This window comes from Prosopis cineraria, unplaced genomic scaffold, assembly GCF_029017545.1.
Source record: "Prosopis cineraria cultivar Desert tree isolate PC_DT_omini unplaced genomic scaffold, ASM2901754v1 PC3, whole genome shotgun sequence".
In the NCBI taxonomy this organism is placed as follows: domain Eukaryota; kingdom Viridiplantae; phylum Streptophyta; class Magnoliopsida; order Fabales; family Fabaceae; genus Prosopis; species Prosopis cineraria.
This window is the reverse complement of record NW_026555334.1, coordinates 8,051,830-8,078,238: the sequence shown is the minus strand read 5'-3', so window position 1 is coordinate 8,078,238 and position 26,409 is coordinate 8,051,830. Positions and strand designations below refer to the sequence as shown.

At 32.4% G+C, this 26,409-nt stretch overlaps 1 protein-coding gene across 1 annotated transcript; it reads left to right on the top strand.

Annotated features, from left to right (window-relative positions):
- Positions 1 to 548: 548 nt before the first annotated feature.
- Positions 549 to 2,661, top strand: LOC129307102 (MDIS1-interacting receptor like kinase 2-like). Its single transcript, XM_054947967.1, has 2 exons — positions 549 to 2,069; positions 2,184 to 2,661. Exons 1-2 carry the CDS (start codon positions 566 to 568, stop codon positions 2,546 to 2,548), a joined length of 1,869 nt encoding a protein of 622 aa, XP_054803942.1. The 5' UTR covers positions 549 to 565; the 3' UTR covers positions 2,549 to 2,661.
- The last annotated feature ends 23,748 nt before the right edge of the window (positions 2,662 to 26,409 follow it).

Here is a 26,409-nt window from a genome sequence, read left to right as displayed (position 1 = left end):
GACATTGGCCCTGACCAAGGAACTTTCTGAATTTTTCAAAACATATGAAAAATAAAATAAAATAATTATTATCATTTGTCAAATTTACTTTGCACGCATCTTTAGATGTCGCTTAAAAATTACTAAATTTTTATAAAAATTAAAGACTTTAAAAAACTAAATAAGAAAGTTGTACCAAAAAAAAAAAAAAATCCTTTAGCTAAGCCTAAAATTTGATCAATAGGTATTTGTCTTGGTGAAAGAAATAATGGTGGCTTATATATGTACCAGTTCTCAAGTTCAAATTCACATGAAAGCAGGCATTAAAGAGAGTTGTACTTAACTTAGTATAATAGTACTCGAATATAAAATATAAGAACGGACCTCAGGATTTAAGAAATTAATAAACTTAAATTCTATCAAAATCATGTTTAAACTTTATGATATGAGTGATTCAAATATAAAAAGGTAAAAAAAAAAATAAAAATCACGCCCCATCAACAATATATACAAACGTTAGCTTCCTATAAAGATTCGGCCTCCGGACTCATTTGGAGATCACTTACCATTAACCAATTGACTAAAGATGGAATTGTCCAATATCATGTCAACTGCGCCAACAATACCAGCAAAAGTAATTGTGGTATTACTATTATGCAAAGCCATTACTTTGTTCCCCAATATTGCTACCGCCATGATTGCAGAGGAGAAACGAGCTCTGCTTCAGAGCACTTGGTGGAATGGCAACAACTTCTCAAACGACCCTTGTGAATGGATTGGCATATCTTGCAATAACATTGGGAGGGTTATTTCTATGAGGACTCCAATACTCACTCATCAACAGCCTCTGCTAGCAGATCTCAATTTCACAGCTTTTTTGAACTTGGAAGATTTGGATCTCCGAGGCATGGGTCTCATAGGTATGATTCCGACTCAGATAGGAGATCTTCGAAATCTCACCTCTTTGCATTTAATAGGCAACTTCTTACAGGGTGAATTACCTTCCACTCTTGCCAATCTCACTCATTTAAAATTTTTGGATTTGAGTAGAAACTACCTAGCTGGAGCCATTCCTTCTCCAATTTTAAATTTGCCGAAATTAGAAGTGCTTAACGTTTCCCAAAATAAGCTCAGTGGAAACATTCCCTATATTGAGAACCATATAAATTTTGAAGGTGACTTTAGTCATAACATGATCAGTGGAGTATTACCACGTAGCTTGTGCTTTACTCCACAAATGTGTCGCATTGATTTGAGCTACAATAATATCTCTGGTAATATATCTAGAGAACTTGGTAAGATGCAATACATCAACTTGCAAAACAATTTTCTCAGCGGCAAAGAGAAGACACGAGATTCCTTCAAAATGTCAGAGTCTACGTTGCACATCTTTATTTCCATGGATATTTCCCTTGCCATCCTGATTGCGGGTTACATCATATTTAAGTTATTTAAAAGGAAAAGGGAATCCAAAATTGAGAGGAGGGAGAGCAAGAATGGGAATTTATTTTCCATATGGAATTTTGATGGTAAAATTGCATATGAAGATATCATTAAAGCAACTGAAGACTTTGACATTAAGTATTGCATTGGAACTGGTGCCTATGGAAGTGTCTATAAGGCACAACTTCCTAGCGGCAAAATTGTAGCTTTGAAAAAACTCCATAGAGGAGAATATGAAAACCCATCATTTGTTAAGAGTTTTCACAATGAAGTGAAGATGTTAGCTGAAATCCGACATCGCAATATCGTGAAGCTTCATGGTTTTTGTTTGCATAATCGATGCATGTTTCTCATCTATGAATTCATGGAAAGAGGAAGCCTTTTTTATGTCTTGAATAAAGCTGATGAAGCTAGAGAGTTTGATTGGAGAAAGAGGGTAAATGTCATTAAAGGAATAGCAAATGCGCTGTTCTACATGCATCATGATTGCGCTCCACCAATTATCCATCGAGACATAACGAGCAGTAATGTATTATTGAATTCTAGGATGGAGGCTGTTGTATCTGACTTCGGCACAGCTAAAATTCTTAACCCAGATTCATCTAATCAAACTCTTTTGGTTGGTACTTATGGTTATGTTGCTCCAGGTTTGCTTTTCTAATTCTTTACTACTACTCTTATTATGTGGTATTTTATTTATACAATTACTTTCCTTGGGATACTTTCATAATTTAATTTTTTTATTTTTTTGTCCATCACAGAGCTTGCATACACTTTAGTTGTGACTGAAAAATGTGACGTTTATGGTTTTGGAGTGGTGACATTGGAAACAATCATAGGAAAACATCCTGGAGATTTAATATCATCTTTATCAAATACTTGCACTGAAAGCATTTTGTTAAAAGATGTGTTAGACCCACGTCTTCCACTACCATCAAGACAAGATGCAAGAGATGTGATTCTTTTGATCAAAATTGCATTAGCATGTTTGAAACCATCACCGAACTCTCGACCATCAATGCAGCAAGTGACTCAAAAGCTTTTATTTTTCAAGCTGCCATTAGCTATTCCTTTGAATAACATCTCGATCCAGCATTTGGTAAATCAAGATTTACAAATAATATAGTCCAGCAAACAGCTAGGAGATTTGACTCTATGTTGGCTTTGCACCTTAGGATGAAACTTTCATGGACTAACCACAAATAAAAAGTCCAGATTTGATGTTTGCCATATGTTTAGTTTCTTGTACGTAGCTCATGTTTGCCCATAAAAAATCTCAACTCTTTTGATATATATATATATATATATATTGATATTTTTAAAATCAAATTAGATATACAATAAGTTCATTGAAATATTTTTGTTAATGATTAGTGTTAATGTTTTAATAAAAGAGAGATTGATACATCTACGAAATGCATATTATTCCTCGTTACCAATTTCAAAGGACACGTCTGGAAAAGCTTTTCCATAATATTTTACTTAATTCAACTATGCTCACCTGACACGTCATGAATATGTCCATTATTTTCCTTTGGACTCGCTCCAACGACTTTGACGCTTACCGAAGTGATTAATAAAGAACGTGTAAACAATACTTGCAAAGGTGATAAGGTCTTGTGATCATTTGGAGACCACTTTGTGTGAAGAAAATAAGTAAAGATGTGCGTAATAGTGGCATTAATATTATGTTGCGCTGCTATTACTGGTGCTTGCTCTGCTTCAAACCAAGTGGTGAAATATTAGTATTAGTCCCTACAATTTCTCATACCCTTGTCAGTGGGGAGGCATACATTGCAACAAGTTTGGAAGCATTGTTGCGATACATATACATCAACCAAGGGTCACTTCACAACACCCTCCGCTGGTAGATCTCTACATGACTGCATTTCCTAATCTAGCACACTTGATGCTTTCTAGACAGTGGCCAAGTCAAGACTCAGAGTTAAGGGTGCAAGCTAATTTATTTTAAATATTAATAATTGTTTGGGCTTAAAACAAAGCGTTAGCCCAAAAAATGGTAGAAAGGAAGGAAAACTAAAACAATAGACCCAAGTAAAGACAAGGCTCATTACTAGAAGGAGTCATGCTACACACGTACTTAGCACAAAACTACCAAAAGATAGTTGTTGATAATCCTCCCTTCTTAGTTGGAGCCCCTTTTATAATATGAGATAGTAGCACCATGAATAGCACGTAGTAGTGAAGCGCCCCATAATACACCAACAACTCTCATCATATGAAATGGGTTCAAGTTAAGACACAGAGTGATTGGGTATGGGAGATTGTTGAGTGGATATGAAATTGTTATCTAACATGCCACGAATCTCATGGACTAGTGTTGAATGATGATGGATATTTCACACGTGGGCTTTGAATTCTCTGGCTTTCATAATTGGACATTGAACCCATTTAAAAATAAAAATTTAAATAATTAAAAAGTAATAATTATACTAAAACTAAAATTGTAATAACATAAATAGATCTATCATCATTTTTCTTTCTAAAAAATATATTAAACATGTTAATATGGTCTTTGATGTAAATATACTCTTTATATCTTATCTCGATTATAAAAATATTATATATTTAATAAGCTTTTGAACTTAAATATTTTTTATTTAGTTCAGATAATGCAAAATATCAAGAGTAAGGGGTGCAAATTAAGTTACAAAATTGCATATCCTACTTGTAATTTTTATCAAAGTGAGGGGTGCATTTGTCCATCCACCCTCACCACCATATGGCTTTGCCATTGTTTCTATAATAGATTGGATAGGTATCACACCAACTAAAATAAAAGCTCGTCAATATCTCACTTATTTAGACTTATCTTGTAGCAAGGTTATTGGCTAGTAAGTCATCTTTGACTCATACCAAACTCACTGCTTTTCTCTATCTACAATATTTGAAACTTTATGGGATGGGATTAAAAAGTACTATTTCATTTTAAATAGGAGTTCTTCTAAATCTCAATTAATTGGATTGGTCTAACGCAATAAGAGAGTGCTATCCATATGTGGGTAAATGTATCACTGCACATGGTAACAGTAGTAGTAATAGTCATATTTACAAACTCATTTAAAGATGCCAACTAAAAAGTTTAATTTGATAACAAAAAAAAAAGTTTACGACATCACGCAAAAAATTAAAACAAATGTAAACTTGTATGATATTTCCCATCAAGTTAAAGGCATCGAACACATGCTTATTATTGTCAAACGAAGTGTCTTATTGTAAAATAAGGCTAAAGAGATAACGAGTCCAACGTAACTCAACTTACTTCAAAGACGGAATACTTTATTATACCGTGACGGATTTAGGGGGGCAAGCATGGTGCTTACCACAATCATTCAATTTTTGTTAAATTTACGTTTTTTTTACATGTTAAGAATGTTAAAATTAATTCCCCCCCAATTATAATATAGTTTTGCATTTTGCCTCCCCAACAAAAAATTGCGTTCTAGATCAGTACCTTCTTTATTATTGACGAGTATCATTAATAAAACAATGATCTATTCCCTCCTCCTTTGATTTTTAAAAACAATTAGTAAAAGAAAAAATAAATTACTATTAACAGTTGTTTTTGAAGTCCTATTTAACAAGTTACGTATCGAAAATAACAGCTTGTTGTCGATGAAAGTGTCCATAGTACAAATCTAGTTCTAGTGAACACGTCTGGAAAAGTATTTAATAGGACAAAGACCATAGCAGCATACTTCAACTCCGCCCACCACTCACGTTATTAAAGTTCACATTTGATGTTTGCCGTATGTTTAGTTTCTTGTAGCTGATATTTGTCCATAAAAAATCTCAACTGATCTTTTGATATATATATATATATATATTGATACATTTAAAATGAAATTATATATACTATAAGTTAGTTGAAATATTTATGTTAATGATTAGTATTAATTTTTTTAACAAGTAAGAGATTGATACATCTACAAAATGCATATGACTCTTCATTTAGGTATTGAAAATTTCCGCTAGTAGTTGTCATTGAAAGTGTGTGTAGTATAAATCCAGTTCCACTGAACTTACACGTCTGGAAAATTATTTAGTAGGACAGACCGACATAGACCATAATAGCATGCTTCAAATCTTCAATTCAACCCTGCATATTTCACACATTATTCTTTTCTTTTCTTTTTGATTGTTTTCACACGTTATTCTTTAATAGACATTCTGACATAGACCATAGTAGGCTTTGAAGGAGACCGTCATAAATCACCAAAAATTACAAGATTAATTAATAAAGACAACATAAACAACACTTCCTTGGTTTCTAAATATAAAAAAAAAATTAACTTATATAGTTTAAGAAATTAAATTAAGTATAATAATTATATTTAAAAATTAAAAAACATTAGATTAAATTATCCTTGTAATTAAAGAAATAAATTCGTTTAATGAAAATAAATATTAATTTTATCAGAAATAATTTAAGTAAAATATAATAAATGTTTCTTACAATTTATAATTTTATATGGGAAAATGATAATAAAATCCCTTCAAGTTATGTAAATGACAAGTTGATCCCTCAAAATGATATAATACTAATGAAGTCTCTAGGGACTTTTTTTGCCGATGACTTTTTTTTTTTAAAAGATCATTTTATCCTTACTAAAAAACAAAACCCAATTACAACTTTTGTTTAAGAAATCACAACTCTTGTTCTGTAAATCATAAGAGTTGAATTAGAAATCACAACTTGTTAAGTATAATTTTTGTTATTGAAAAACAAGTCTCAATTACAACTTTTGTTTAAGGAATAATAACTTTTATTCTGTGAATCATAAAAGTTGAATAAAAAAATTATAATTTGTCAAGTGTAATTTCTATTATTAAAAAATAAATTCTCAAAATAACAAACTTCATTCACAACTTTTATTTAAAGAATTATAACTTTTCTTCAAAGAACTGAAAAAAAAAATCACAATTTGTCAATAAGGGTAAAATGGTCTTTTTTCTAAAAAATTATTGACAAAGAGATCTCTAGGGACGTCGTTGACATTATGACATTTTGAGGGATTAAATATCATTTATATAGTTTGAAAGGATTTTATTGTTATTTTTCCTAATTTTATTTATAAATAAAAATAAAAAAGTATTTTTTTATATTTTAAAATAGAGTAGTGCTTGCAAGTGGTAACTGATAAGCTGTTATCATTTGGGGATACTTCTGGTAAAAAAAAAAAAAAATCATTTGGGAATACTGTGATTATGGCATTATACTGTGATGCTGTGCTGCAATTACCGGTGCATATCCATCCAGTGAAGCAGATGAGGAATGTGCTCTGCTTCGGCGAGGTGACAGTAAAGAAAGTTCTAATCCCTAGCGAAGTTTGATAGTGATTGACCGCATGTTTGATCTTGTGCTTTTTTTTTCTCTCTGTTTTTTTTAAATAGCAATACAGTTTTTAAAATGAGAAAATTATACAGAGTTATTGTACAGAAAATTTCTTTATAAATAAATATCATAAAATTTAGATATTGTGATGACCACAAGTTTAAAGGGAGAGCCCATCCTAAAAAACTGGCTTGTTAGGAGGGAGAGCGCCTTGCACTTATAAACACTACACCATTTGTGAGGCTCCCCGATCTGGGACTCATGATAATGCCATCCGGTCAAGAGATGATGTTCCCAGCGGCTTTACTCCATGGCACTTTACTCAGCCTTTTGCCGATTAGAACTCTCCGTGAATAGCCCTTTCTGTGACACCAACCTCTTAATGAAAGCACCAATATAACGAGCACAAACTCAAAGGAAGAGCTCATCCCAAAAGACCAACCTATTAGAAAGAATAGCTCTTGAACTTATAAATCCCACACCATTTGTGAGGTTTCTCGATGTGGGACTCATGATAATTGCTCGTCACATATATTACAACCAAGTTTCTTGGGAATTCATCTTCTACCCTAGTGCTTATCATGGTGATGAAATCTAGACCATAAAGATTTAGATTTTAATCTAAATGGTTTGTATTTAAAGTATTATTTTATATTTATTAAAATAAAAAATTATAAAAATTATTAAAAAATTTTGATAAATATTTTTGTCATCAATTTGCTTTTGATTTAATTTGAAGTGCGGTCCAATTTAATATTAAAATTTTTATATATTGACTATTCAGATATGCTCTATGCAATCTATGTTTAAAATTTTTAACTTATAATTTATTTACTACAGGGAATATCCCATTTATTTATCAAAATATGCAGGATGATTATTTTTTAAAGGTGACTTTAGTCACAACAAAATCAATGGACCGTTACCATCTAACATATGCACTTTTCGGTCAAGATGTAGCATTGATTTGAGTTACAAGGATCTTTAATATTATACATAGAGATCTTGCTAAGTTGAATTACATCAACTTATCATGTAATATTCTGAGTGCCTGTGTTCCAAGAGAAGTTTGTCTATCGCTTTTCCTCCAGACACTTAAAATGGCAATAAAGAATTACTTGTTTAGAAGATATCTTTGATTCTACCAAAGGTCCAAGGACATTAACCCTCAAGATCATTACTCCTTTGACAATATTTATTTTCATCGTATTAGTTATAGGTCTCATCTTGATTGTTTCATTAAAAAAGAACAACAAAACCCAAGACCGAGATGAGAGGGGAAAAAAATAAGGATTTGTTTTCTATATGAAATTTAAATGATAAAATTGCATATAAATATATCAACGAATTGCAACGGAGGACTTTGACATCAAATATTGTATTGAAACTGGCACCTATGGAAGTGTTTATTGGACTAATGTTCCTAGTAGCAAAATTATAGCTGTGAAAAACTTTATAGAGGAGAGTCTGAAAAACCATCTTTTGCAAATAGTTTTCACAATGAAGTGAAAATGTTAATTGAAATTTGGCATCGTAGTATTGTAAAGTTTTATGATTCCTGTTTGTACAATCAATGCATGTTTCTCATCTATAAATATGTGAAAAGGAGGAGCCTTTTCTTACGTCTTGAATAAGGATAATGAACCTAAACAGTTGGATTGGAGCAAGAGAATGAATGCCATGAAGGAATAGCAAGTACCTTGTTCTACATGCTTCATGATTGTGGTCCCAAGTTATCCATTTAGACATAACAAGTAGTAACATATTGTTGTACTCATCGGTGGAGGCTTTTCTATTTAACTTTGGCACAGTAATTAAGAATCATTTATCTATTTTCATCTAATCAAACTCTTTTACTAAGATTAGGGCATATGTCTCCAAGTTTAAGGAGTGCTTACTGAGATACTTAAAGTTTGCTTATCAACAAGGTTTTCTTTTTATGTCAGCAACATGATTTAATCCCTTGACTTTGTAAGTTATGGCCATATCTTTATTAATTGAATCAACTTTTATTGATGGGGATTAAAATTTTACCATCAATTAAAGTTTGAGGAAAGGGAGAGAGGGGAAGATGGGCAAAATGTCAAATAATGTCTGTTTGAGAGTGATATTATGCACAAATATCCAAAATTCTAAAGCTCCACCCAAAAAAAATATAGGAAAACTTGGGAAAAAGGATCTTTTTCATTAAATTAATTGGGAAAAAGGATCACATTCAGAATCTACAAATTTTCTTCAATGATTCTGCATATTTTTTCCTTATTTTGAAATTTTTGTATTGAATCTTAGTTTTGATGATTATAAAATAGAGAAATTATTATTTTGCTAATAATTGTTATTGACATATTTAAGGAATAATGTCTGTATGATTAAATCATTGACTTTCCTTATCTTTAATTTTTTTCTCTTTGTTAGATATAATTATTTTAATTATTTCTTGGTCCTTAAATTGATTTCAGCTTGAGTTAAATTAAAATAAAATATTTGTGTTAAAATTACTCTTGGACATACCAATAGAAACTATTCCTACCAGTATGACCATTTTCTACCCAAATATGTACCTTTCTACCCAAATGTCCTTGCTTGTTCTCAACTTCCCTTGTCCTAGGTATTTCTATTCCAATAATCAAATATATTCGAATTCTATCCAAAAATATATTTCCTACCCAAATGTCTTTTATTATTTTGGTAGAAATCTTCTTGCTTCAACATCTTTTATGATAAATATTTCTGGTATATCTCTTGTCCATCCATATGATGTCCTTCACTATCTTTCATAGAATATTCATACTCATACCAGTATATCTCATCTTCTAATTGTATATCTTCAAAGATTTTAGCTCTGTTTTTCTTTCTTGAACAGAACATCTTGAAGCTTACTTAAATTCTAATCTTTTCTGCTTTCAAATGTTGTGTTCACTTTCTTATCATTCTAGAATACTCATAAACACAATCCCGGGTGAAATTAATTTCTTATTAATTATTTGAATTATTCTTCCTATCCGTATGTCTTTACTTTATTGGTATTACTCTCTTTTATCTTTTGTCAAAGCATTAACACATATAGCCATTACTTTCCTTAAGGTGCCGACAATATGCAAACCCACTGAAAAGCATTGTTTTAATGCCTTAAATAATGGAAAACTTAGAAGAAATAAAGATGAAATCTCTAACAACTAATTTATGAGTCTAACGGATTTATTGCAAGAATCAGCTATAAATATGACTCCTTTATTAAGCAAAAAGGAGGGAAGTTATTGAGCTAACTACACACATTCAATTCTAACAACTTTCTACTATTACATTCATTATTTGTGAACCTCATTGATTGCAAATTTGCTCTCAGAGAGAGATATTCAACAAGAATAGTTCATTCTTAAACTTACTCTATTCACCTCTATTTTTATCACTTGAAATAGAGGAACTTAAGCTTAGGGAGCTTAAATGGATTTATAATTACCTTTATCAAGGGGAGAGTTCCTAATTAATTTAGTAAGAAGTTTGTATTGAGGCAATCAAGAGCCTAATTTAATCTTCGTAAACAGTGAGAAATTTCAAGAGTGCCCTGGGGACTTTGTTGGATAGGGAGGCGTAGCGAAAGATTAAAATTTTAAAGTCCCTATTCTGATATAGACCGAACGAACTCGTTTAAGTTAAGGTGGATAGAAGAGTTACCTTTTAATTCTTTGAACTTAGGGCACATTCTCTTCAAGAGTTTGGATCTCAGGAGCTGATAATGTAGATCTGCTCCCTCTACCGGTATTCACATGAACAGCTCTCTAACTCGAACAGCGTGCTAGCGCTTCTAACGTCCGTTCTTCTTTGAACGTTATTTTTTCTTTCTATAGGGTGTTTGTAGCTCTTAAAGTATTTTTGCCATCAGAACTTTTCTAACTCTCTCATCCTTCATAAAAGACGTCCCTATTTATATGTAATATATAGATAAGGGTTTTCGTCTTCCACTTAAAAGCTCTCAAAAATTTAATTAAATTTATCTTATAAATTTAATCCATAATATCATATCTAATTTAAATTTATCTTATAAAATTAAATTATAAAATTGACTTGATATTCTTTCATATCATGTTAGTTATTAAATTTAATCTATCATAAAAAATTAAATTTAAAACTAACATAACATAATATAATATAATATAATATAATATATATCACATATACATATTATATTATATATATACATGTATATTTCAAATATATATATATTATTATCTATATTAAATTTTTATATATCATATACATATATCATATATATATATATATTTCAAAAAAACTATATATATATATATATATATAATTCATTCACCCTATATTACATTCATTGAATCTAGACATATTTCAAATTCAATGAACTTGGACATTATAGCTCGAGTTGGGCTGTTCTTATATGTGACCCTGTAGGCCCATATGAAATTGGCAGTAGGCTAATTACGCTATTAGCTCACAAGTCACAAGTGGCCTCTAGCAAGACATTGCAACAACCCAATTCACATGGGGATCGATGATCTAATGTAACCTATCATGTAACTATATCACATCCCTTTTATCACGCGATATTTCGGTCAATTATGAGACATGGAATTGTCATCCCTTTTATCACGCGATATTTCGGTCAACTATGAGACATGGAATTGTCATTCTCCTTTATTTAGACCATTACTTTCTTGATCTCTGAGTAGACTGATAGTAACAACGGTAAAACCCTTTTCATTGTAGTATAGCCATACATTTTCTCAGTCTTACTCATCAAGGGGCTCAGTAATATCTCTCACTTAATATGAGGGACAAATTCCATCTTAACTACTCATATTCCTCTGCATGAATATTACTAAACTCAATCATAGTCTTTATGATCACTCAGTTAAAGATGACTTTTAACTAGGTCAAAGTTCAGTGGTCATCATGTAGGAATCCATGATGATCTCAGGTCAAAGGGCTTAGTGATATAGTTACATATGAGATAAGCTTATGACTTGTATCATGTAGCTTTCTCATAGCGGGTCGGTTTAGCATCTTGTACTCTTTCAAGTGCCTATGACTTTAATTTGTATATCTATAATAAATCAAAGTCATACTAGTCTCGTTTCATCTATGATCTCTCAAAGATGACTGACTAGGAACATTTATGACAATCACTATAGTTTGTCCAAAGATACAGTTATCATATTGAACATGCAATTATTATGATAACAAGAGAGAAATTCCTTAAATAACAATGTGCATAGTACAATGATTGGCCCTAGAACACAATTTCCAACAGACTTGACATATACTCATGTAGATAGAGATGAATCAAGATAAATTATCTTTTTTTTTAATTATCTTTGCAAAGCTTCTTTTCCCTGCTCTTAGCTTTACCTAGTGATATCATTTATGTCTTATCTTTATATCTGCTTTAATTGCCTTAATTTTTTAATTAGCTCAATTCACCCACTTCTTGAGCGGTTTTCACATTTTGTCCTTTTCACTTTTTTCCCAAGAAAGACATATTATGTTCAAACGAATAACTGAAATATTCAAAGACAAGCAAAAAAATCAACTTATACCCTCAAATCTCAATGGCCAATTATGCATCTGTTAAACGTTACAGTATTTCCTTTGTAAAATTTCAAATCTGTTGGTATAAGAGATTATAAATGATAATATAACCTTTGAAGGTTGTCCTTGATAGTTTCTTTCTATGTACATTTGTTTAGGAATGAGATTTGTTTATTATAGATTTTGTTCTAGATTGATAATAGATATTTCGATGAAATTAATGAACAATAAAAGTATACTTCAACTTGGCCCATCTCACACGTTATTTCTCTTTGGACTTGCTCCAACGACTTTGATGCTAACCAGATTGATTAATAATAAAGAGCTTGTAAGCAAAACTTGCTAGGTGATAAGCCTTCTTGTCATTCCAATCTTCCACTATATAAAGACTCCGTGGCCGCACTTGTTTGGGCATCATTGCTGTGAGAAGAAATAAAGTAAAGATGGTAGTGATAATGGCTTTACTATGATGATATGCTGCTATTACTTGTGCTTCTCCTACCATGAATGCAGAGGAGAAACGTGCTCTGCTTCAGAACAACTAGTGGAATCTTAGTATTAGCCCCCACAACATCTTAAACCCTTATGACTGGGAAGAGATATCTTGAAATGAGTTTGGAAGCATTACTTGGATGGATCCACCCCAGATCACTCCACAGCACCCCTGACTAGCAGATCTCAACTTGACTGCATTTCTCAATCTAGGAGCACTGGTGCTTTCTAAAATGGGTTTGAAAGGTACCGTTCCAAAATAAATAGGAGCTCTTCAAAATCTTATTAAATTGAACTTGTCTTTTAAACAACTTTATGGTGAGTTATCTGATACTCTTGTCAAATTTATTGAATTAGAAAGGTTGTATTTTCAAGAAACAACCTAGAACCTTTACAATTTAATAAACGGTTTTTTTATTGGCTCCATTCTATATCAAATAGGAGCTCTTCAAAATCTTTATTATTTGGACATATCCCATAATGATCTCACCAGTGAGTTATCTCCTACTTGTACCAAACTTATTGAATTAGAAATCTTCTATTTGCCTATAAAAAAAACCTAGAACCTCTAATTAACTTAATATATCGTATGTGGTTTTTACAGTATGTATTTATGGCTCCCTTTGGATGTTCATGTGACAGGAGTGAATTTTTGTCCCATCTGAAAAAATTCATGGGATAGGACTGAATTTTCATTTTTGTTCCATGACCAGAATAGCATACTTCAACTCTGCCCATCTCTCACATGATATTTATTATAGATGAGTGTGATATTGGCATTACTATTATGCTGCGCTGCTATTACTTGTGCTTTTGCTGTCATGAAAGTAGAGAAAAATGAAGCATAAATCACATTACAATCATACACTTTTTTCTTAACCCTAGTTGATTATAATCTCTTGGTTGCAGTTTTTTTAATCTAAACATATACCCATAGTCATTGCAAGGTATTTCTTGCTAATACAAGGTTTTGAGAAGTTGTAGGGAGTAATACTAATTTTCCACCAGTTGGTCTAAAGCAGAGCATGTTTCTCCTCTGCTACCATTGTGGAAGCAGATACACTAGTAATAAAAGCATAGTATAACAATAATGCCATTATCACTCCCATCTTTACTTACTTTCTCAACACAAAGTGATTCCCAAATTGAAAAACAAAAGCGTATAACCTTGCAAGTATTGCTTAAGCGCTGCGCTCTTTATTAATCACTCTCATCAGTGTTGTTGATGTGTGTTGATCAGCGTCAAAGTCGTTGGAGTAAGTCCAAAGAGAAATAATGAGAGATGGCAGAGTTGAAGTATGCTATTATTGGTCTATGTCTGTGTGTCATATTAAAGACTTTTCCAGACGTGTTCTTCCTCAACCTGGATTTGTACTACACATACTTTCATTGACAACTATAGTGCTAATTTTCAATACCTAACTTATAAAATAGCATTTTGAAAACAACCGTAATTAAAAGTATGATGCTAATTTTTTTTTCCTAATTGTTTTGAGAGAACTCAAAGGAGGAGGGAAAAGATCATTGTTTCTATTTTGTTTTTAATAAAAAGATTAATTAATAAAAAAGAGAACTAATTACAGAACACAAGTTTGAGAGAAAGATAATGGAGAGGGGGAAGGAAAAAAGGACCTTCCCTGATATGCATTAAAAAACATTGCTCTAAATTAAATGATTCTACAGTAACAGAACAATGCCTATAACAGTTCCCCTCTCTCCGCTTGGATTAAAAAATCTACAACTAAGATTATGAATCAACTAAAGTTAGCAAATCAAGATTAAGAAAGAAGTCTGTAATAATAATGTGATTTATATGTTTAGATACCTTTTTTATTTTATTTTTCAAAAGTCAACTAGACAAATTAAAATTTGTTTGCATGGTTTGATTCAAAAATCAGTTAAGATATATAATGACAAAAATTGACATGAATTTTATTATATATATATATATATATATTTTGTGTGTGACTAATTTGATATTTTTAGGAAAAAATATTAAGCTTAAAATTACAATTTTCAAATAAGTAGATTACAAATATAAAAAGCATTAACTAATCAAAAATCTTGATTTTTTAAAAAGGTAGAATTAAATAATAAAATTCAAAACACTCAAAAAAGCTAAAATAAATTCATAAATTACAAACTATTTGATTCATATTATCTGTAATTTGGTCTCACTTTGCAAACCTTTTTTCATTCTAACACTATTGTATTTTCTCCCTCTATTTAATGGTTTATAAATAAAGTTTATACTAAATGGAGTGTATTTTAATTAAATAATGAAACGAGATTTTAATTTTTTTTCAAATTATAATTAAATATAAAATAATAAAACAAACACTCATCTTCTCTCCCGTCCACACCCACCCACTTTCGCATCCTCTCTCTGTTGAATTCAAGTCCCACAAGTCATCTATTACTAACTCGTAGAGCCGGGAATAAAGGCAGGGCTTAGAAGGCTGGATTTGGAAGCCCTATTTAAATAAGGGTTCGGGCTTTAGAAATCAAATTTTTTTAATGTAACCAGGCTTGAGAGCCTAACCTTGATAAGCCCTATAAAAAAAGGTTCGGGCTCGGGCGGCCCTTCAAGCCTTATTATATTATTATTATTATTATTATTATTATTATTTGTAGTGAAACACGTGTTTGAAGCAAAGAAGGACCTGCTCACCTATGAAAAGTATTTGAAAGAGAAATTATGTGTATATTGATCATGAAGTCTTTATAGGAATATATACAGAACGTATGCGTAACTGACGCTAATTAAATCCCATGATATCTATACGTAATACACTGTATCTCATAATATTCTCACTCACGTAATGTACAGTTATAACCAATATATTCTCTAATATAATATCCTGACCGTATCAACTCTATCACTCCCCCTCAAGTTAGAGCATGTAAGTTCGCTATGCCCAACTTGCCCATGAGTGTTTATAGCCTGTCCTGACCCAATGCCTTCGTGAACATGTCTGCTAGTTGGTTCCTAGTCCAAACCTTTCGTGGTAAGATTTCCCCTGATTGATATATCTCTCTTACAAAATAACAATCCATTTCCACATGTTTGGTTCGCTCGTGGAATATCGGATTCATGGCTATGTGTAAGGCGGCCTGGTTGTCACAGTATAGTGATGTTGGACCCTTCTGTGATGCCTGTAACTCACTAAGTAGCGACCTCAACCATAGTATTTCACTGACAGTGGAGGCCATTGCCCTATATTCTGCCTCAGTTGAGGATTTCGCTACCACACTTTGCTTCTTCGTTCTCCAAGATATAGGTGATCCCTTTAGTGAGATAAAGTAACCTGTACATGAGTATTGTGTTAAAGGACACCCTACCCAGTCAGCATCACAGTAAGCCTCTAACTGCATGGATCCACCTGATGTTAGTAGGATTCCTTGCCCTGGAGTTTGCTTTAAATAACGTAGGACCCGCTCAACTGCTATCATATGCGTCTGCCTTGGTGAACCCACGAACTCACTGAGTTGGTTAACAGCGTACACGATGTCGGGTCTTGTTATAGTTAGATATTGGAGTTTACCAATCATCCTCCTATACCGAGGGGCATCTACATAAGGATCATTCTCGTCATCCTATAATTTACAGTGTTGTTCCATGGGGAACGAGCTGGGACGATAATTCTCTATTTTAGCCTCCTTTAGTATGTCTAGAGTGTACTTTCGCTGACTTAACACAAATCCTTGTGATGATCGTGCCACTTCAATGCTGAGGAAATACTTTATCCTGCCCAAGTCTTTAATATTAAACTTCTTATCAAGAAATTGCTTAGTTTCTTATATTTTACTAAGGTCATTTCCTACCAAGATGACATCATCTACATAGATAAGACAGGCAATGTAAGACCCTCGAGCTTGATAGACCAACAGTGAGTGATTTGCTCTGCTTGACTTGAACCCAATGTCCCTCAAGGCTTGAGTAAACTTGTGGTACCAGTTTTTAGATGCTTGCTTCAACCTATATAAGGATTTTCGCAAACGACAAACACATGTCTCCCCCTCACAAGCGAACCCTTAGGGAATTCGCATATAAACCTCTTCATCAAGGTCACCATGAAGAAAAGCATTATTAACATCTAGTTGGTGGACATGCCAATGTCATTTCGAGGCGACAGCCAAGAGTGTACAAGCAGTAACAAGCTTTACTACAAGTGTAAACGTGTCGTGATAATCCTCCCCCTAACTTGAGTGAAGCCTCGAGCAACCAGTCGAGCTTTATAAGAGGTGACTTCTCCATTAGGGTGAAATTTTTTTTATAAACCCATTTGGAGTCAATGACATGTTTGTTGGGTGGCAGCACCTTTAATGTCCATGTCTGTGATTTCCTTTTGCATGGCGTCATGCCAATACTGAAAACGGCTGGCCTGATGAAAGTTCTTTGGCTCATCATGAGCAGTGATGGCCGTGAGATATGCTTTATGTGAGGGTGAGAATTTTATGTAACTGATAAACTGAGATAGAGGGTACCTGATTGAGTGGCTTGATAAAGTGGTGGTGTCAAGTGCAGAAGAGGGTGACACGGATGATGGTAATTCAACACTGTAATAGGCTAAATGCTGAGGCATAGAACGTGCTCGTTGGCTTCATCGAGGTGCTGCTTCATCAGTTGAAATAGTATTGAGAGGCTCAACGCTACTAGAATGGAGCATGGCATTATCACTATGACTGGCTTGCGTACCCAAATTGGTGGGAGGAGGAGCATGTGGTACTTGATGAGAATGAATTAATTCTTCATCATGGAATGCATGGATTTGTTGTGTGGACGGTAACTTAAAAGAGTGAGGATTGACTTTGGTTTGATCGTATGGAAAGACATGCTCAATGAAAATGACATCCCAAGAGACCAAACACTCTTTCTTTATAGGATCATAAAGCTTGTAGCCCCTTTTTCCATGAGGGCAGCCAATAAAAACAAAAGCCTTCCCTCTCTCATCAAACTTATCTCCTTTAATGGAGTTTCGAGCATAAGCCAGATAACTGAAAACTTGCAGATGTGAATAGGAGGGAGTTTTGACATGTAATACCTCATATAGGGTTTTATTATTAAGCACTGTAGATGGAAATTGGTTAATGATGTATGCAGCTGTAAGCACACATTCGCCCCAAAATTCGATTGGCAAATGAGCATGAAACTGTAGAGCTCTAGCAGTTTCCAAGATGTACCTATGCTTGCATTCTACAACTCCATTTTATTGTGGAGTATAGACACATGTAGTTTGCAAGAAGATCCCTCGCTCTTCAAAGAAACTCATCATGGATCGAGATCGAAATTATGGTCCATTATCTACACGCACTTGTTTGACACGCTTGTTAAATTGGGTTTCAATCATCTTAATGAACATAGACAAATAGTAGCCCACATCTGACTTTTGCTTCATCAAGTATATCCAAACCCCTCTGCTAAAGTCATCAACAATCATTAAGAAATAATGAGCACCTGTTAAAGAGGCAACCTTGTACCCACCCCATATGTCGCAATGAATTAAATCAAAACAAGAACGTGACTTTATTAGACTAGTAGTAAAAGGTAAACAAGTCTGCTTGGCTCGAATACAAGAGTCGCAATGCTTATTCTCAACATTTTTAAAGGAGTCAAAACATAAAGAGGTATGCTTCATTTTCTCCAGTGGTGCATGCCCCAATCTACTATGCCATAGATTATAATCTTCACACCGATGCACGCTCATCGCCACACCCTCTTGCTACATCAGCTACAGAAAATACAATCTATCGATACACCTACCCACCCCAATCAGGCTCCTTGAATGTAAGTCTTGAATCACACAAAAATCAACCACAAAAATCACAACACAATTGAAATCTTTAGTGAATTTGCATACTGATAATAAATGACATTTAAATTCTAGAATATATAAAACATCATTGATTGTCAATTTTATTGTCAACACCACACTGCCAATTTCCTTAACTGGTACGCCTACATCATTTGGTACTCTTACAGGTGGGATCATGGCACCTCTTTTATTAATTAGTCACGTTATGTTATAAGTGATATGCACCAAAGCCCCTATATCAATTATCCAAAGGTCATCACTACACGCGTTACCTATCATATTGGCCGTTGAGCTTGCTTTAATCCACCAGCATCAAGATTGAGACATTCTATAAGCTTGGCATACTGTTTAGATGTGAGTCCTGGTATAGGGCTTGATTCACCACTCACCTGAGCTGCTTTGGGTCCAAAGCGTTTATGCTTTCGCTCTCGACCTCCCTTCTTCCAATCTGGTGGGTAACCAATTAGAACGTAGCAACAATCTTCACTATGTCTAATCTTATTATAGTGGTTACATTTTGGCTTTTCCCGCTTACAAATTCATTCCCTAGCAACGATCTTCACTATGTCTAACCTCTGGCTTATATGTGGCAGAGATGTGTTTCTACTGCTCATCCTCCGCCACCAAATGGTACGCAATCCCGAGTCACAGTATAGGCTTCATGCTCAAGATTTGCATTTTGATTGTGGCATAACTCTCATCCAAGCCCATGAGAAAGTCATACAAATGATCTCTCTCCTTCATTTCTATCAATTGTTTCTGCAAATCACACTTGCACCCATTGCAGGTACATTTCGGCCATGGCATGATGGAATCAGCCTCATCCTAATAACCTTTTAGTTTTGTGAAAAGGGTTGGCACAGACTGCTTCTCTTGACGTGTGTATGCAATGGCACGTCTCAGCTCATATGCTCTAGGCGCATTACCTTTTCCAAATCGTTCTTTGAGATCGACCCACACCTCTCTAGCCATTTTGGCATATCGAATGCTACTTTGTATCTCTTTGTCCATTGTGCTTTTGAGCCACCCTTTAACCATGGCATTGCAACACATCCAATGATTGAGATTTGGAGAGTCCGCTGCAGGCATCGAAATAGTTCCATCAACAAAACCAATTTTGTTCTTGGCAAATAAAGCATTGCTCATGTCATTCACTCATTCTCTGTAGTTTCCTTCACAGAGCAGTTCACCTACGTAAACTTGTCCTGGGTTATCGAAAGCATGGATGAAATATGGCAACATCACATCGACCCCTGCATTTTGTGCATAAGGAAGGGTGTTCTCACTGGTTTTCTCACTCTCAGCCATAGGTTTAGTTTGGCTTCAAAGGCTATTTATGTTTCTATAATCGACTGCTCTGATACCATGAAAAGTATTTGGAAGAGAAATTATATGTATATTGATCATGAAGTCTTTATAGGAATATATACAGAACGTGTGCGTAACTGACGCTAATCAAATCCCATGATATCCGTACGTAATACACTATATCTCAAAATATTCTCACTCACGTAATGTACAGTTATAACCAATCTATTCTCTAATATAATATCTTGACCGTATCAACTCTATCAACCTAAAGCCCTAATTCTACACAGATTATATTATTATTAATTTTAATCCATTCTAAAATTGATTTAATGTAATTTAATAAATATCAGTGTGTAGTATAAAATTTCTAATATTTTTATTTTTCTATAATTATTATATTTGTGTATTTATTAAAAAAAATGAACTTTCTTCACCAAGATTTGAATTTTCTTACTCGACTTCTAAATGTATGTTGTTTAATGTCTAAAAGATTATGAAGATTTTTATTTTTTAAAAAAAATTTAGAATATTTTAATTAATTTATAATGCTTAATTTTATTTTAATTTTTTTAGAATAGGGCTTACGAACCCAGCCCTAAGCCTTTCAAATAAGGGTCAGGCCTCAAAAAAGGGTGAAAAATTAGAAATCAAGCTTAAGAGCTTAGACCTTTATGAACTGAGATCATGAAGTCCAGGCCTATAAGGATTGAGGCCGCCCGTTTTCCCAACTCTAACTAATCCTCTTGACTTACACTCTCACACCCTCAGAACTCAAGGCGCCACACATACACATATAAAAACATACACAATGAGCACCTTTTTCTTCCTCCTCTTCCTCTTCTTTTCCTTTAAGCCCTTGCTTCTTCCTTAACTCGCAGAAGTCTCCACAAACCCTTTCAACGTCATCTCTCTTCTACACCCTTTCCCTCCATCTTCTTCTCCCTCTCCCCACCACCAATGCATTTGTCATCTCCCTCTTTACCTTAATGAATGAAGGACAACAACAAAGACAAAGCAGACACGATGATCCTCAACCTTTATGAAAGGCAATAGTGGTGAGCACAAATATGAGTAGTGATGATGATGCTAGAGGTAACGACTAGTGCCTATTGAGACGAAGAATGCACAGGATAAGGACTAGAGAGAGGAATTTGACAATAAATGCCCCACCAACATTCATAACATGCGTAAAAACAGCTTTTTTTACTAGCATTTTTGTATATTAATTCCTCTTGTTAGTTTAAATTTTAATTTCAAAATTTGGGTTTCATTCAAATAAGAAATAGTCATTTTGAAACTTTATGATATAAAAAAAAATTAAATATAATAATTAAAAAAGGGCACTCTATAAATTAACCTCAATAATAAATAAATAACAAAAACATGGTTTTGGCTGTAAAGCTTTATGGTTTTTATTTGTACAATCGATGCATGTTTCTCCTCTAAGAATACATGAAAAGAGGAAGCCTTTTATATGCCTTGAATAATGATGAAGAAGCTAAAGAGTTGGACTGGAGCAAGAGAGTGAATGCTATAAAAGGAATAGCAAATGGCCGTGCATCATGATTGTGCTCCTCCAATCATCCATTTAGACATAATAAGTAGTAATATACTGTTCAACTCAAAGATGGAGGCTTGTATATCTAACTTTGGCACAAGTCTTTGATCCAGATTCATCGAATCAAACTCTTTTAGTTTGTACTTATGGTTATGTTGCTCTAGGTTAGCTTTTCCAACTCTGCTACTTCTTTTGTTGTGTTGTGTTTAAGTTTTAACAATTTTTTTTATCTTGGGGGTAATTTACTACATGACTTTTTTTAATTTTTGGTCCATCACAAAGCTTGCATACACCTTAGTTATGACCAAAAAATGTGATATTTATAGTTTTAGAGTAGTTATATTGAAAGTAATCTTTGGAAAACATTCAGGAGACTTAATATCATTTTTGTCAAAGAGATTCACCGAAAGCATCTTGTTAAAAGATGTGCTAGACCCACGTCTCCCATTACCATCGAGAGAAGAAGCAAGAGATGTGATTGCTTGTTTCACAATAACATTAGCATGCTTGAATCCATCTCCCAAATAAAGACCATCAATGCAGCAAGTGACTCAAAGGCTGTTAATCTCAAACTGTAGCCATTAGCTATTCCTTTCAATAATATCTCAAAAATCCTGCATTTAGTGAGTCAAGATATTCAAGTAATTTTGTCTTGTAAACTGCTAGGATGTATAGCAATATATATGTTTGCTTGGTACCCTCTTAGACAAACTTTTAATACGGACTAACTGCAAAGTCTAGATTTGATTTTTGAAGTTTTCCATCTGTTTAATTTCTTGTAGCTGATGTTTGTCTATAAAAAACGTCATTCTTTTGAGGTAACGCCAACAAACCCACCCCTGCGAGTATATCCACATCCCCTCAACACAGTCAAACAAACTACATATTTTTGTTCTTATATTTAGCCACCATTAACCAGTATGTGGCCTGTGCGATGCACGGAATTTGAAAAAAATAATTTAAATAAATAATAATAATTAAAAAAATTAAAAATCTAAAATGTTATTATGTGAAAATAATTTTTTTACTAATGTTTAAATAACTTGAAGGAATCAATATAACAAACAATGTTTAAAGATGAATTTAAAAAGAGACAATAAAGTAAAACACATATTTCTAATATAAAAAAAATTCATTTCTTTATTTTCATTTATGGCAAAATATGCAAAAAAAAATATTTATTTTTCTATCTTAATGACCAAAATACAAAGTTAACAATCACTTGAATAACATGTAAATCAACAAAATAAGCACATGAACAGAGTTTATAAGAATAATATGATCCAAGTCTAGATCTTCAAACTCGTAGTTGAATGGAAACAAAACCAAAGTCATAGAATAAGATAGACTCACGTTCATGTGATACAGAGCTTGAGCACTTTCTCCATCATCTTTATCTCCACCTTTAATGCATCAATAACAACTATAATTAGGAAATTTTCATATAGATTTCAAACGAAAATGATAGAAATTCACAACAAAGCTTGAGACTTTATGACTTTGGCATCTTTAGTTTAATCTTTATAGTAGAGAATAAGATCTCAGAACAAAATTTACTTGCACAGGAGAGCAAAGTCACTGAGTGTAAAAAACAAATCTCGTTTGATAAAATGAGAGAGAATTTTGAGAATTCAAATAGAAAATTTTACCTTTGAAAGTGTGGAAGATGGCTGGTTTCCAGCGATAATCATAAAAAGGAAGGCATGTAACCCATAACCTTCAAACTGCAATAGTTATAAAATGAAAATGGTAGTTATAAATTTATAATTTGCACAATAAGTGAAAATTAGTGCAACCAACCTATGTTAGAAAAAACTGAATATCATTTAACACTTCATTCTGCAACCACCTTATCCCATGCATATAACTACACTATCCACATTAAACATGTTAGTGTTAATTAAAAAATTTAAATTCAAGTTTAAATTTAAAGTTAATGTGGCTTGACAAGTTGAGATACTGTAGAGATTTTTAGGGTGAAGTAGTTTTATATTTATTTTAAATTATGAGTAGAATCAAAATTAAAACTATACTAATATTTTGGAAAATTAAATTTTAAATTATGAGTAATTTCATGAAATTTTAAAATATAAATTAAAATTTCACAAAAAATTTAAAAATCAAAATTTTTAAAATTAAAATTTAAAATTATGGGCAAGAAGTTGGTTTGTTTGGATAATGGATAGATCTTTTTGGAGATATGAGGAGGATATACATAATTTTGTTATTCTTTTATATTAGAAAGTAAAAATTTTAAAAAAAATAAACTAATGAAAAGTTGAGATAATATAGAGATATTAGAGAGGTGAGGTAGTTTTATTTATATTTCAGAATTAAAAATCTAATAAAGCAAAATTACATCAAAAACACATGTCATTAAGAGAATGTTGCTCGTGGTTCTACTAATATTTGTAAAATTTAAATATAAATCTAGTTGTAATTTCAACAAATGTTTAAAATTAAAATCTCAAATTTTCAATAATTTTTTAAACAAAAATTTTAAATTAAAATTTATAACTATGAGTAAGAAGTTGTAAAGTTTGGATGATGGAAGGATTTTTTGATATTATTTTAAAGTTAGAAATTTTAAGATTATAAATAAATTAATTAATGAGGAGTTGGGATAATATAGAGATATTTGGGGAAGGTAGTTTTGCTTATGTTTAAAAGTTAAAAAATAAATAAATCAAAATTACATAAGGGACATATGTCATCTCCAGGATGCTGCTTGCAGTTACACTTATATATATACATAGATAGATAGATAAGTTTATAAGAAGTTAGGATAATGTAGAAATATTTGGAGGTGAGGTAATTTTATTTACTTTTTAAAATTTAAAGTTAATACAAATAACTTCACTTAAAGAAGGTGAGATAATGGGAAGCTATTTGAGGGTAAGATAGTTTTATCTATTTTTAAAAATTAAAAAATAAATAAGTAATATAATTAAGGACACTTGTCATCATTAAATGTTGCTTGTGGTTTGACTTTATATATATATATATATATAGATTATATATACTATAAGTTTATTGAAATACTTTTGCTAATGATTATGAATTTTTAATAATAAAAAGAGTAAAGCATTTGGCATCAATTAGTATAAAGTTGCGTATTTGCATAAATATGGATTCAGTTTTATTATTGAAATTAATATAATAGTAATTAACAGAAAATTAAATATTTCAAACATATTCTTTATAAAATATATATTATTTCTATAAATTGAGTGTGCATTTAAAATACACACACAATGACATATAAAATCCATTCTTTAACAATTGTATGCCATCAAATTTGAGATTAACAGAAGAGACCCATACAGTATTGCTAGTGATTGATGCACATCCCGGCCTTCTCAATTGTAGTTGTTGACTAATTTTATTCCTTCAATACCCGTCCATATAGAATTTTTGACTGATTGATATATCCAAAGATCGAAGCGTTTATTTCAAACCATCCCTTGAAATCCAAATTCCTAATTGAGCTGATTGTTATAAAACAGAAAAACAGTACACATTATACAGTTATATCTAAAGAAATTATATAAATATATTATATCTTTTTCAAAACCTATAATTGTTTAATTCTTTGGGATTCAGAAGTTATATATTTTTTAATGATTTTTATAATATTATATTTTTTTTACAAGAATTTTTTTTTTAGAAAAAAGAGGAGGTTCATCATACCATTTAATGGTAGTCCTGTCCTGCCCAATTAATCAGACCCAGTTTCTCTCCATTTTTCCCCTTCTCCATTTCCTCTTCCCTTCACATCTCAACCATTGAATCCATTCTTCACTTCATACAATTATTATTAAAATGTAAAATTTTATAAAAAATAAATATAATAATAATTTTATAAAACATTAAATCTCAACCATTTAAAAATGAATTAATAATTGAGATGAGAAATAGAGAAGAAATGGAGAGGGAAGGAAATAGTGGGAAACCAAGTTTTAATTAATCGGCCCAACTACACCCCTATAGCCATATTTTCTTTTTTGGGCCCAGATTTAAACTCTTTTGTCTTTGTCACTGTTATTGTTTCCGTTAACAGAATCCACAGTCGGTTAAAAATGTGATTGCCTTCATTCTTATACAATAATAGACAATTGAACTGCTTTATTTGATAAGAAAACACACGCAGAAGGATAATTTAACAAAATAAAAATAATTTTTTGCCAATAAAAAATTAGCCGAAAGTGACCCAAGTATTTCAAATGAGAGTATACTGGAGGACATCCAGCTAAATTAATCAAGAATTTTTGCAAAATTTAATTATAATTTTTAGTGGGGTTACAAATAAACTAAACATATTAACTCACTTCTTAAAACTATTGTTTGAACCAAAATTAGCGCACTGGGCCAAGTAAGAAAATTCAATAAGACCCAACCAATTGGAGAGCAGACGCGGCCCATTAGCGATCTCGCGTTACGCTCACAAGTGGAATGACACATTTAGGAGATTATTGATGAGGTCGCATCCATTTTGTCCACCTCCTGAGATTCTCAACACACTCACACTTAGCACTCCACATTAGTAATATCATTGAGTTTTACACTCACCATGGTGCACTACCTGGCTCTCCAAAGAAATTGTGATACAGAAATTTGAAAACCCCTTGATCATCTAATTGCAACTCACACTCTTGAAAAACTGCTCCTCTGACGAGCTTGGCATACACTCAAATGGTCAAAATGCTCCAACTCCTTCCTCAAAAATTAAACCAACAACTGTGATGAAATATTTTCAAATATTCCAAGCATAAATGATGTTTAAAAAGCCCGGACCGTTATCATTTATGCCACACCCACTTGGTTCTAGGCCTACTCTATTTTATTTGTTGGTTTATGTGGAGTAATTTTTATTAACTTGCTTTCAACCGTAAAATAAA

Excerpts from the sequence above, each read along its gene's own strand:
- LOC129307102 (XM_054947967.1), top strand. The coding sequence starts at position 566 with ATGGAATTGTCCAATATCATGTCAACTGCGCCAACAATACCAGCAAAA. Across the intron at positions 2,070-2,183 it reads TTATGGTTATGTTGCTCCAG|AGCTTGCATACACTTTAGTT; the intron begins GTTTGCTTTTCT and ends TGTCCATCACAG.